Consider the following 12,266-nt stretch of genomic DNA (forward strand, 5'->3'; position numbering starts at 1 on the left):
GGCCTGATTTACAATTTTTTGTTTTTATAGTACCTGTGGACAAAAGCCAAACCCTAATAACACCAGAGGTTTCTCATGATCTGCGTCCTACCCAGCTCCCCACAAGCCTTTCCCATACCTGGCTATGTCTTTTGAGTTTTATAAAGTCAAGCTCCTCCTTACCTGCGAGTTCTCCACATACCCATCAATCCTGCAGGTCTCAGGGATGCATCTTCCAGACAAGATGACACTTAACATCTTCTTTCCACAAATCCAGGTGTTGGCATTTAGCTTCTTGTGTGTGTGGTATGATTGCATGTGTCTGTGTGTAGGACAGAGGTTGATGTTGGGCGTCTTAGTTGCTCTCCACTGGGGTCACTGTTGCACCCGGGGCTCACTGTTGCCTAGTCCAGCTAGCCAGTTTGCCCCAGGGATGGATTCCTGTCCACCTCCCAAGCAATGGGATTACTTGTGTAGCCAGCAACACAGCCCACATTCAGTTTTTCTCATGAGACAAGCTCCCTGAGGTCAGCTTCACATACTGACTGCTCAGTACCCAACCCACCCCTGGCATATGGTAAAGGTACACTTTCTTCACTAAAAATACTTGGGATAGCTTGTATGTATCCTCTCATATTGCACAGAAACAAGCCCCAAATTCCTACTAGTTAAGTGAGCTTCTGGGAGGGAACTACAGTTAGTACTGAGGTGGGCTGGCCATGATGGCCAGAGCCTTTGTTTTGACTTACATGAATGACCCCTTCATGTTATGATGTAGCATGAGGCAATAACCAGATGCTAGTACTATGTCCTTAGACTTCAGTCTTCAGAACCATGAGAATTCTTATGAATTACTAATCCCAAGTTTTTTGAAACAGGGCCTAATGTAGCCGAAGCCTTGAACTTCTGATCCTCTCAACCCAAGCTCCCAAGTACTAGGGTTACACCACACTCAGTTCACACTCAAACTTATGTGCTGCTGGTGATGGAACCCAAGGTGTCGTGTATGCTAGGCAAGCATTCTACCAGCTGGGCTACTTCTCCAGTCCATATCAGAGGTACTTTTTTTTTTTCTTTCCCGGAGCTGAGGACCGAACCCAGGGCCTAGTAAGCGCTCTACCACTGAGCTAAATCCCCAACCCCCAGAGGTACTTTGTAATAAGGGACCAAAAGAATACTTACTGAGTAAACAACTCATCTTGTCTTTCTGTTTTTGTGTCCATTTTTGCCTGAAAGCAAATGAAGTAACGCAACAGAAAAGCCTCAGAAAAAATGATAGCCAGTAGTGATGCTACACACCTAAAATCTAGCCGTGGGGAGATGTAGTAGGAGGATATTTGTGTGAAGCCAGCTTGGGCTACAGAGTAAAACCCTATTCTCTCTCTTCTGGCCTCCACAGGAACTCATACACACATAAATATATAAATCTTAAAAAATATTAAACAATGCAGCTGGGCAGTGGTGGCACACGCCTTTAATCCCAGCACTCGGGAGGCAGGGGTGGATCTCTGAGTTCAAGTCCATCCTGGACTCACTACAGAGTGAGTTCCAGGAAAGGTGCCAAAGCTACACAGAAAACCCTTGTCTGGGGGTGGGTGGGGGAATCCCAGCACTCAGGAGGCAGAAAGAAGTACATGGATCTTTGAGTTCAAGGCCAGCCTGGTCTAGAGTGAGTTCCAGGTCAGCCAAGGCTACACAAATAAACCCCAAAAACAGGAGGGAAAAGGGAGGCTCTTGAAGATTCCCAAAAAAATGTTGAGAAAAAACAAAACAAAAACAAACCAGTCAGCTTTATGCCTTTGCTTTCTTATGTTCTGGGCCAGTAGACCTTCAAGTTTTTCACAGAGGCTTAAGTCAGAAGACACCCCGAGATACTAAGAGTAGCACACCACCACCACCACCACCACCACCGCCCCCCCCCCCCCAACAGTTAGCTTGTCTGTATAGGCAGGCTAATTCAACTCTCCAGGACCAAAGGATATCTAGAGGTCCCTCAAAGATCTTAGAATGGCTCACCTCATTTACTGGGGGGGGGGGGAGGAAAAAAAAAATCAAGACAGGAAATTGTCTTTAGGGACACTTTTACTTGGAAAATTACAACACTAGTACAAGTCAAGTCTTACACATTTAACATTTGCTTATTGAAAGCAATTCATAATATCAAAATTAATCATGTTTTACTTTTATCCTCACAAGAACACAAAAATGATGAAGGGGAACTTAAAACAGAAAAATTTAAAAAGGTAACACAACTTTTCTTAGTAGTCCTTGGGTAGTTACGACAGAAGACTTTCCATCTTTTGTTTCTTTGAATGGAGACCTTGATCCAAAGTCTTGGTTCTAGTATCTGCTTCTGCCTCCCCCTCTATCAGATCGGCTTCCTCCACGGCCACCTCCTCTTGGTGCTCCTCGGCTTGAACTGCTGTAGGAATCACGTGGAGGAGGGTACCCCCTTTCCATAGAAGGGGGGAGCCCCCGTTCTTGTCTGCCAACACGATCACGGCCACTTGAGTAGAGATCACTTCTGCTGCTTGAGTAACTATCTCGACTTCCACCATAGCCATCACGTGAGCTGCTGTAATCATCGTAGCGACTGCTTCCTCCATAAGATGGTGGTGGCCCTCTTGTAGGGGGTGCGCTGCGTGAGTTACCATAACTCTCATACGAATCTCTGTAGGAACCTCCACTCGGATGATCTGAATAGTCACGATCCCGACCATATCCATCTCTATCACCATAGCCTCTTGATGGGTAGTCGTCACGTGAACTGGAATGACTATAATCACGGTAGGTATAATCTCTTGGTGGTGGTGCATAATCTCTGGTGTCACGGGAGCTTGGGTAATCTCTGCTTGAATAGCTGTCTTTTGTAGAATATCCATCATCTCTTGGGGACAAATAAACATCTCTGCGAGATGGCAGGGGCTCCCTTCGTGGAGGGCCTCCATAGCTATCTCTTCCACGTGACACTGGGGCTCTTCCTCCCATTCCACTGCTGCTTCGAACTGGTCCTGAAGGCGTTGATCTTTTAGGAGGGGGACCCCCGCTTCGTGGTGGTGGTCCTCTTTTTACTGGAAGTGGTCCCCTAGAAGAACTCATGTTAAAGTTCATGGAATAGCCACCATCATCCATGTATCCTCCACGCGAAGGGGGTCCCCTAGTTCCTCCACTTCCTCCTCGAAGACCTCTGGGAGGGCCCCTGCTTCTTGGAGGTGGAGGTGGTCCACGTCTGCCACTTTCAAATGATGGTTTGGTAGCTTGCTCCACCTTGATGGCTTTTCCATCCAAGGACTTTCCATTCATATCTCTAGCTGCATCTTTAGCATCTGCTGGGCTTTCGAAGGTGACAAAAGCAAATCCTCTTGATTTGTTGGTTTCGCGATCTTTCATCAAAAGTATTTCCACTATTCGTCCATACTTGCCAAATACCGCTTCAAGGGCTTTCTCATTTGTTTCTGTATTAAGCCCACCAATGAAGAGCTTTCCTGGGCGATCTGCTTCAACCATCTTTCCTTCCAGCTCAGAGTCGGAGGGGACTGTGAAGGTCTCAAGCTCCTAGAAGCTCGCTGAATGGATCTTCCAAGTAGCTCGCCGGTGACAGCTGCTGGGTCTCAGAACAGAACAGAAAAGCCGCTAGGACTACTGCACACGAGCACCTGTGAATATTTTTGTATTAGTTTCCTCAGGCTGCTGTAACAATGCACTGCAAATGGGGGAGGGATTAAAAATATTGATTTTCTTATAGTTCAGGGACTCATTAAGTATGAAGGTGAGGTTTCTATCAGAAACAAAAATCTGTACCTGGCCTCTATCCTAGCTTCTAGGGGTAGTCAGCAGTTCTTCGGATCCCTTGGCTTACAGATACCTCAAGCCAGTTAGGGCTTTCACCTTTATGTGGTGCTTATACTCCACCTGTCTCTCATGCATACCTTCACATTACATTCTTAAAAGAACAGTAGTTATTGGATTTGGGACCTGCCTGAATCTAATATAACCTCTTCTTAGGTATTTATACCTACAAACACCTCATTTCTAACAGAAGTCAAATTCTGAGGTTCAGGAAGACATGCCTTTTACAGGGGACATTACTAAACAGTTACTTAATTTGGAGAAAGAATATAAGTTCATATAATTCATGTAACAGAATCTGACCCATCATTCTGGATTACTTGGGTAAGTTCTAAATCCAAGGAAAAGTATCTTTGTAATATATGCAGAAAAAAGGCAATGTTGACAATGGATGCAGAATAAATGACGTAGTCACTAGAGACATACGCAGGGGAATGTGATACCAAACCAGCAGACACTGGAGCATCACAACCTTAAATCAAGGAAGCCAGGGGATGCCAACAGCTACAAGAAACTGAAAAGGGCCTTCAGAGAACACATGGCCCTCCAACACCTCCACTTTAGATTTTCTTCTTCTGCAACAGTAAAATAACCAATGTCTACTGTCTGGGTGCAACCAGTTTTTTTTTCTTTAGGGGTGTGTGTGTGTGTGTTTTGTATTTGTTATAGCAGCCCTAGCAAACTAATACGGTCCTTGACAATACGATTTTCAATGAACTATTGTTAAAATAGTCTTCTATGAATTAAGATTCTGTTCTAAACAGATCAAAGTCTCTAGAATGAACTTGTGAGTAGACTTACTAAAGCCAGCACCATCTTTGTGATGGCCTTTTGAGGCAGATTTTTTTTTTGAACTGAGAAAATTACTGTAAGAGAATTATGTTATCAATTTTACTTCCCAAAACTCCACTTACCTTGTGACTGCCTTCTATTAATCTTTTATCACATTTCATGTACTTCTTTTGCCTGGTAAATTGTTTAATGTCTCCCTATTAAGTTCTTTTTATCTTGAGATTAGCTTTTCTTCATGCTGCCTGATGTATAATTACAGTGGGGGCTGTGCAACTGAGAACTGATAGCACAACTGCTTAAAGCAGCTTAGTTTTTGGATAGCGAGTCATGTCAGCAAGATAAAGTTAAATAGAGCAAATTGCAAGCCGAGTCTCTTTCAAGCTTTGAATGCATCCAGAATGAAAGTCTGGTATAATCGCTTTCGAACGTTACGTTCCATAGTAAACTATTCAAGTGGCTGATACCAGGCAGCTTCAAAATGTCCCACAATACTTTGTTCCTTTCTTTCTTTGGGTGCATAAAGAGGAAGGGTAGATGCTCGGAAGACCATTCGTGAAACTATGTCATAGGTCGCCAGAATGCAATGCAAGGCACCGGGGGCCGGATATCAGACCCTCCACCCTGGGTCTCGACCCTCACTGCTTTTGTTCTGAGTTCCCGGCCCCCTCGGCCGTCCTGTTGCTTTAGCGCTTCTGCTCCGGGGTCGGGCAAAGGCCCGCACCACGCGGCCTCCGGAATCGCCCGCCCACGCGCAGCACACGGGTGGGGAGGAGCCTGGGCCGCTCTCTCACCGCCCCCCAGGGAAGATTTGCCCCATCCCGGCCGTCCTCCCCACTCCCGGGGCGGGTTTTGGCCGGGAAGGCGGTCGGGCAGAAAGGCCCGGGCAGGCCACCGACCTGGCGGGAAGGCCCGGCCCGCCTTCCCCGCCTTCCCCCCGCCGCCGCCGCTGCGGAAAGGCGGGAGGCCCGCCGTCCCGGACGTCTGCTCGGCCACCGATTTTCAACCTACCCCCGGGGCTAACGCTTCCCCAAGTAGGAAGCCGCTTTCCCGCGCCGGTCGCCACACGCGTCTGCCGCCACCGCTCCCGCCGAGAACCAGAGGCCGCGAGTACCTCCCCTCCCCCCGCGCAACGTCAACGCGACGTCGGCCGTCGTCGTAATGCTCCGAGGAGGAGCGCACCGGAACCGCCGCCCCAGCGGAAACCCGGTACCACCCAGGCGCACTCCGCGCGTCCCTCGGGCTCGGGGCGGAGCGAGAGACGCTCTCTGCGAGGCATGCCCCGGGGGCTCGGGAGGCCGTCAGGACAGCGTTACTGCGGCGACACCCACGATGAGGCGAGGCGTCTGGGGCGCCTCATCCCGCTTCCCCGCCGTGGGCCTCCCCGAGCTTGGACACGCATGCATGGCAGCGGGTCCTGCTAGTGCAACCGGGGACCGGGCCCCTCAACCCTCCTCTCTGGCCCGGCGTGCCTCCATTTTACGTCTCCCGTACCCTGGAGCCCTCGACCCGAGGGCGCGTCTATTCGGAGGCGCGTGGTAGTGATGGCGGCGCTCAGTGAGGCTTTCCTGTCACTGGATACTACTACTCCCAGCCCGCCTCGGAGCCGCCCGAGCCAGCCCTCCGGTCTTTAGTTTACGAGTGGCAATTTGACTTGCTCTGCTGCATGTCTGGAGGGACCGAGGAAAGTGTGGAGACGCCCCGGGGATTCAGGGATCGCAGCTTGGAAAGCCAGCCGGCCAAACAAATAAACCGAACCCACCCACCCTAACGAACATGAGGCTGCTGGAGAGGGCGAGGAAGGAGTGGTTCATGGTCGGGATAGTGGTGGCCATCGGCGCCGCGAAGCTGGAGCCGTCGGTCGGAGTGAACGGGGGTAAGTGCCGCACCTCTGCCCTGCACCGCGGCGGCTCCCACTTCAGAACTCGTCTGCGGGTCCGCGGGAGGAGCGGCCGCCCTGGCTGCGGGGGGCACCGTGCCCCTCCACGCCCGGCCGCCACCCACGACGGCGTGCTCGCGAGGGGGCCCTGCCAGGTGTCCTCACTTGCAAACCCGGGAGGGGATTCGGAACCGGGCAGAGGAATTGGAGTACAGGTTGCTTTTTCTGCGGGCAATCAAGTGACTTCTGCTCAGTGCCGGGAGTGAGGGTACCGAAAATGAAACTTACTCCTCTTGCTTTTAGAGTAGCATCCCATCTCAAGGGACTTTAGGTTGCCACTAGTTCCTTATCTGTCCTGGAGTGGATCTCATTATCAAGTCTATTTCCGACTCCTCCCTTTTGCACCTTAAAAAAAAGGGGGAGGGGGGCTATTGGAGAGAGAGAGAGAGAAAGAAAGAGAGAAAAAATAGAAAGAAACGAAAAAAAGGGAAAGGACTCTCTTGCTCCAAACTTTTTTTTGTGGATCATATGATGGAGAGGGATAGTGTGCCTTAGTTGCTGACACTCCAAAACTCCCAAGCCGACTGACACGTTGCACTCTTTCCTTACAGGGCACTACTTCCGTGTGCTGCGGGGATTCAGTTGCTACAGCAGCAATCTAACAGATGCAGACTGTGTTAAGCTATGCACAGTGTATGTTTGCACAAGGAAGTGTGGATGGGTTAAAACCCCACTCAAATCCGGGAATAGTAGGAGCTTTGTAATGTGGTCTGTGGACACTGGTGGGGACATGGCAAGTGTCACTGGCCTTTTATACCCTCTTCCCCACCTTCAGACAACCTTGTCCTGCTTTTCATAGACATTAATTGAATTTCTTCACTTCATTTGTGTTTTTGACCTTGTGTGTTAGATCTCAAGTTTATTGATGGATAGAGTACATAGATCCTGCAGTGGGTCCAAGTAAGGACAGAGGGGACACACGTAATCATTTTCAAGTAGGAGGTGCTTATGTGGGTCTTTGAAATTGTACCTTCTTGTTAAAACTTTCCGGAAGTGAATGCATGATACCTCAGAATAGTAAGTGGTTCATTCTGCCCCCATCCCTAGTTTCTCCATTTAGAAGTAGCTTCTGGAATCGTTTGAATGGAATTATTTAAAACGGTGATTGTGGATAGGAAAGCTTTTGATTATTTGAGTTTTTTCCTTTTAAATTTACATATTTTAAAATTTAAATGAAACATATATACATAGAATTTAGATGCAACATAGAATACGTTATTGTGACCACAAGACCACAACTCCATCATTTATCTTTCTGAAGCTACCATTTAGATCCCCGGTCCCCCTTACCCCCCCAACCCCCTGTGTTTCTCTGTGTAGCCCTGGCTGTCCTGGAACTCACTGTAGACCAGGTTGACCTTGAACTCAGAGATCCACCTGCCTCCGCCTCTGGAGTTAGTTTTTGAATTAGACACTTGTTTTGTTGTTTTCTTTGTTATTTTGTCTTTTTTTTTTTTTTTTTTTTCCTGGAGCTGAGGACTGAACCCAGGGCCTTGCGCTTGCTAGGCAAGCGCTCTACCACTGAGCTAAATCCCCAGCCTGGAGTTAGTTTTTGATACACCCTTTCTGTGAGCTTTTGGGAAACTGTGAAGTTAGGGATTTTGAGTTCTGTCCAGTGAAGAACCCCTTGTCCCTGGAGCTGTGAGACGTGCAGGTCTAGTGTCTTTGACCACGGTGCACACTGTACTGGTTACAGTGCTTGGGGCGAGAGCTCTTAATTTGCTCAGTATTGAGATGAAGTCCCTGGTGATGTGTGGCCTGTAACTCTGCAGAAGCTAGGCTTGCCAAATGACTTTTACCTGAATTTTCTGACAGGAAGGTGGCTGAATGGTTGAATCAGTTCTCTGAGACTTCTTGCTCTGGCAGATACAAGATGAATTCTGTGATCTTGTTTGTTCTATTGGACTCTGTTTATTGAACTTTTGTACATTATTGTGTCTTAGAAATATGTTCCAGCTGGGTGGTGATGGTGCACACCTTTAATCCCAGCACTTGGGAGGCAGAGGCAGGCGGATCTCTGTGAGTTTGAGGTCAGCCTAGTCTACAGAGTGAGTTTCAGGACAGTCAGGGCTACATGGTGAGACCCTGTCTCGAAAAACAAAACAAAAACAAAAAAAGGAATGTGTTCCATTTTCAATAATCCTTATGGTATTAACACAGGATTTTTTTTTTCAGTCATAAAGTAGAAGCAGAATATTCTCAGCTTATAACAGGTTTTAAACCATCATGCCACTTTATTTTTTGATTGGAGTATTGGGGGTGAACCCAGGACCCTGGTGCTCCCTTGTTAAGCACATGGTCTGCCCTGAAGCACTTCTTCAGCCCCCACCCCCACCTCCCAATGCTGCTTTTGTAATGTTAGGGCCTGAAGCCAGGTAACAGGTCAGAGCTTAGTTAGGGGAGAATGGAGACCTGGGCTTCCTCTTTTATCATAACAATGGCAAAAATCTAAAATAATGGTTTTGGGGAGAGAGAGAGACAGAGACAAGACAGACAGAGAATTAAAGATAAATAATCACTATAAAGAGAAGGCCCTGTAAAATAAAGACATTTTCTATGCTTTGATTTTTAGTCTAGAGGAACAGGGCAGAATCAGCTAAATATTAGACATTGTGTTTCTTCTGGGGCCTTCCATGTATGAAATCTACTTGTCTTAAGAAGAGCCAAACAATTTGGGATTTTCTGTGTAGGTTGTTAGGTTGCGAACTTTATTTTTTGTGATCATTTCAGCTGATGGTCTCACCTGTAAAATAAAAAAAAAAAAACAAAACTCAAAATAGCATCAAGCAACACTTTCACCGCGCCCTCATCAACACAAATTTCAAAACAAGGGCAGAAATGTCACTGAAAATATTTCTCTCACAATCTTTTTTTTTTTTTTTTTTTAAAGACAGGGTTTCACTGTGTAGCCCTGGCTGTCCTGGAGCTCACTCTGTAGACCAGGCTGGCCCGGAACTTACAGAGATCACCTGCCTCTGCCTCGAATGCTGGGACCTGGGACTGAAGTCCTGCACCACCGCTGTCCTGGCCTCTCATATCCGTACAGTCCTTAAAGCATTTCTTTTAGTTACCAGGTACAAGGTACCAATTACCAGCTTTGCATGCTGGAAATGTTTTTTTTTTTTTTTTTTTTTTTTTTTTTAAAGACAAGGTCTCTCTACAGAGCCCTGGCTATCTTGAAACTTGTCATATAGACCAGGCTGGCCTCTGCTTCCCAAGTGCTGGGATAGAAATGTGATTTTTAAAAGTTTAATCAATTAATTAATTGTGTTTGTGTGTGGTGTGCATAGGGAGGTTAGAGGACAGCTTGCAGGAGTCAGTCCTCTCCTACTGTGTGGGTTCTGTGGATTAAACTCGGTATCTGGCTTGGTGCCGAGCAACTTTCCCCACTAACCCATCTTGTCAGCCCAGGAATTTGATCTTTAAATGCATCCACAATAGTACACTCTCCTAGACCTTCTTTTATTTATTAATTTATTTATTTCATTGTTTTGGGACAGGGTCTCATTATGTAGCTCTGGCTGGCCTGGAACTTGTTATGTAGACCAGACTGGCCATAAACTCAGAGACTCACCTGCCTCTGCCTCCCAAGTTCTGGAATTAAAAGTGTGCATCACCATGCTCAGCCATCCCTTCCCCCATTTTTTAAAAAGAGAAGTGCTGGTACTTTTCAGTTTGCATTTTAGATACTTACTGTACCTCTCTCTGGTTTTATTCCTTGATGACTCAACTCAGGTTTTTTTTTGCTCATTATGTTGTATTTTATGTTGAGCCAAGCTTTGTGAGTGAGACTCATTATATCCCTGAGCTACATGACCCGCCCCCCTCCCCTTTTTTTCCTGACCCTTCTTTCAGGACATTTATCTATCTATTTATTTATTATTATTATTATTATTATTATTATTATTATTATTTCGAGACAGGGTTTCTCTGTGTAGCTTTGCGCCTTTCCTGGAACTCACTCTGTAGACCAGGCTAGCCTCGAACTCACAGAGATCCGCCTGCCTCTGCCTCCCAGTGCTGAGATTAAAGGCGTGTGCCATCACCGCCGGCTGCTTTCTTTATTTTTACAACATAATATTTTTAATGATTCTTTGGGAATTTCACATAATGCACCCCAATCCCACTCACTGCCCAGTGCTCTCAGGTCTGCGCCCCAACCCTTGTGACCCCCACAAAAAAAGAGAGAGAGAGAGAGTGAAAGAGAGAAAGAAGGAAGGAAGGAAGGAAGGAAGGAAGGAAGGAAGGAAGAAAGAAAGAAAGAAAGAAAGAAAGAAAGAAAGAAAGAAAGAAAGAAAACAGTCCACACACTCACTGGAGCATGGTCAGACTCCCAGTGGCCAGCCCCTTAAAGAACACTGGGTTGTCTCCCCCCCCCCCCCCCCCCCAGAAGCCATCAGTTGTGGAGAAGGACACTTCAGCACCCTTACTGCAGTTTTTAAGGGTTCTCTTGAATGGCTTCCTATCTAGGCTGTTAACTTTTTTGGAGGGTGGGGTGGGGGGTAGGGGCTGCATGACCCCTTTTCAGTCACCCCCACAGTCAATTGGTAAATTAATCTGGAAGAAAATGGATGGACATAGGACCCCTACTCTTAAAGAAATTGAATAACTTTCCAGATGGGAAGAAGTGCCCTAGGTATTAGTGTAGATTAATTCATTCTTAGTTCACTATGCTTTTTTAACGTAAAAATATAGAACAAGGTTGAAAATCAGCTGTGGTAGGCATGATCATGTCAATCTGAGGCGCAGCTGATGCGTTCCAGTGTGACTCAGGGAAGCCATGAGCTGCTGCAAGTCTTTGCTCATGGGGTTTATCACTGCGGTCTTCATTTTGGTAAAAGCTAGGTGTGCTCCTGTGGAGTTACACAGGGAAGTTGTCCTTTCTACCTATGTCTCCAGTTATTAGTCAGACGTAAATCCTAGAAGGGAAAGTTTTGTTTCTCCATTAGAAAAACAGAAATACGTTGAAGTATATTTATTATCTACATATCTTAAAGAGCATTTTTTTTTTTTTTTTTTTTTGGTTTTTCGAGACAGGGTTTCTCTGTGTAGCTTTGCACCTTTCCTGGTTCTCACTTTGTAGCTCAGGCTGGCCTCGAACTCACAGAGATCCGCCTGGCTCTGCCTCCCGAGTGCTGGGATTAAAGGCGAGTATTTTATTTTTTATTTTAATTAATTCATTTTTTTTTTTGAGACATCGTCTCACAGTTAACCCTGGCTGGCCTAGCATTAGCTATGTAGTCTAGGCTGGCCTTCTCACAGAGAGTCTCCTGCCTTTTCTAGGATTGAAAGCATATGCACAAGCCCTGCAATCTTAGAATATTTTAGATGATGCTTGGAGGTGAGATGGACATAGTAGATGAAGAATGGCTTCTGTGGAATGTTACTGGGCGAGGCAGGTAGGGGGGCCAGGCAGGCAGGGTGGCCAGGCAGGCAGGGTGGCCAGGCAGGCAGGGGACCCAGGCAACCCCATTAATCTCATTGTTAGGGAGGTAAAGGCAGGTGGATCTCAGTTCAAGGTCTACAGAGTGAGTTCCAGGACAGGCAGGGCTGTATTAGAGAGACCTTGTCTCAAAAAACAAACAACAACAACAAAATAAAAAGATTGGGTTTTAGGACTCAAAATGGCTTCATTTTCTTAGTGACCCTCTCTTTTTTTTTTGATTGTGTGAGTTTCTTCCGTTTCTGTTGACTAATATTATTTGAATTG

General features: G+C 46.6%; 2 protein-coding genes across 5 annotated transcripts in view; one reads left to right on the forward strand and one right to left on the reverse strand.

Annotated features, from left to right (window-relative positions):
* Positions 1–2,043: 2,043 nt before the first annotated feature.
* On the reverse strand, positions 2,044–5,739 carry LOC131911879 (RNA binding motif protein, X-linked-like-1). Its single transcript, XM_059264284.1, has 2 exons — positions 5,629–5,739; positions 2,044–3,635 (listed from the first exon to the last, which is right to left on the reverse strand). The coding sequence occupies exon 2, from the start codon at positions 3,484–3,486 to the stop codon at positions 2,320–2,322; it is 1,167 nt and encodes a 388-aa protein (XP_059120267.1). The 5' UTR covers positions 3,487–3,635; positions 5,629–5,739; the 3' UTR covers positions 2,044–2,319.
* A 170-nt stretch (positions 5,740–5,909) lies between these two features.
* The window catches only part of Slc10a7 (solute carrier family 10 member 7), a 239,102-nt gene continuing 232,745 nt past the window's right edge, over positions 5,910–12,266 (forward strand). Inside the window, exon 1 of one of the 4 annotated variants that reach the window (XM_059264288.1) lies at positions 5,910–6,493. In XM_059264288.1, coding sequence (XP_059120271.1) covers positions 6,394–6,493 — 100 coding nt within the window. In that variant the 5' untranslated portion in view covers positions 5,910–6,393. The remainder of the gene's footprint in view (positions 6,494–12,266) is intronic. The other 3 variants (XM_059264287.1, XM_059264286.1, XM_059264285.1) reach the window with 3 other exon arrangements.

This window comes from Peromyscus eremicus, chromosome 5 (assembly GCF_949786415.1).
Source record: "Peromyscus eremicus chromosome 5, PerEre_H2_v1, whole genome shotgun sequence".
Taxonomy (NCBI): Eukaryota; Metazoa; Chordata; class Mammalia; order Rodentia; family Cricetidae; genus Peromyscus; species Peromyscus eremicus.

What these genes read in the sequence shown, in the direction of transcription:
- LOC131911879 (XM_059264284.1), bottom strand. Translation starts at nt 3,486, where the DNA reads ATGGTTGAAGCAGATCGCCCAGGAAAGCTCTTCATTGGTGGGCTTAAT.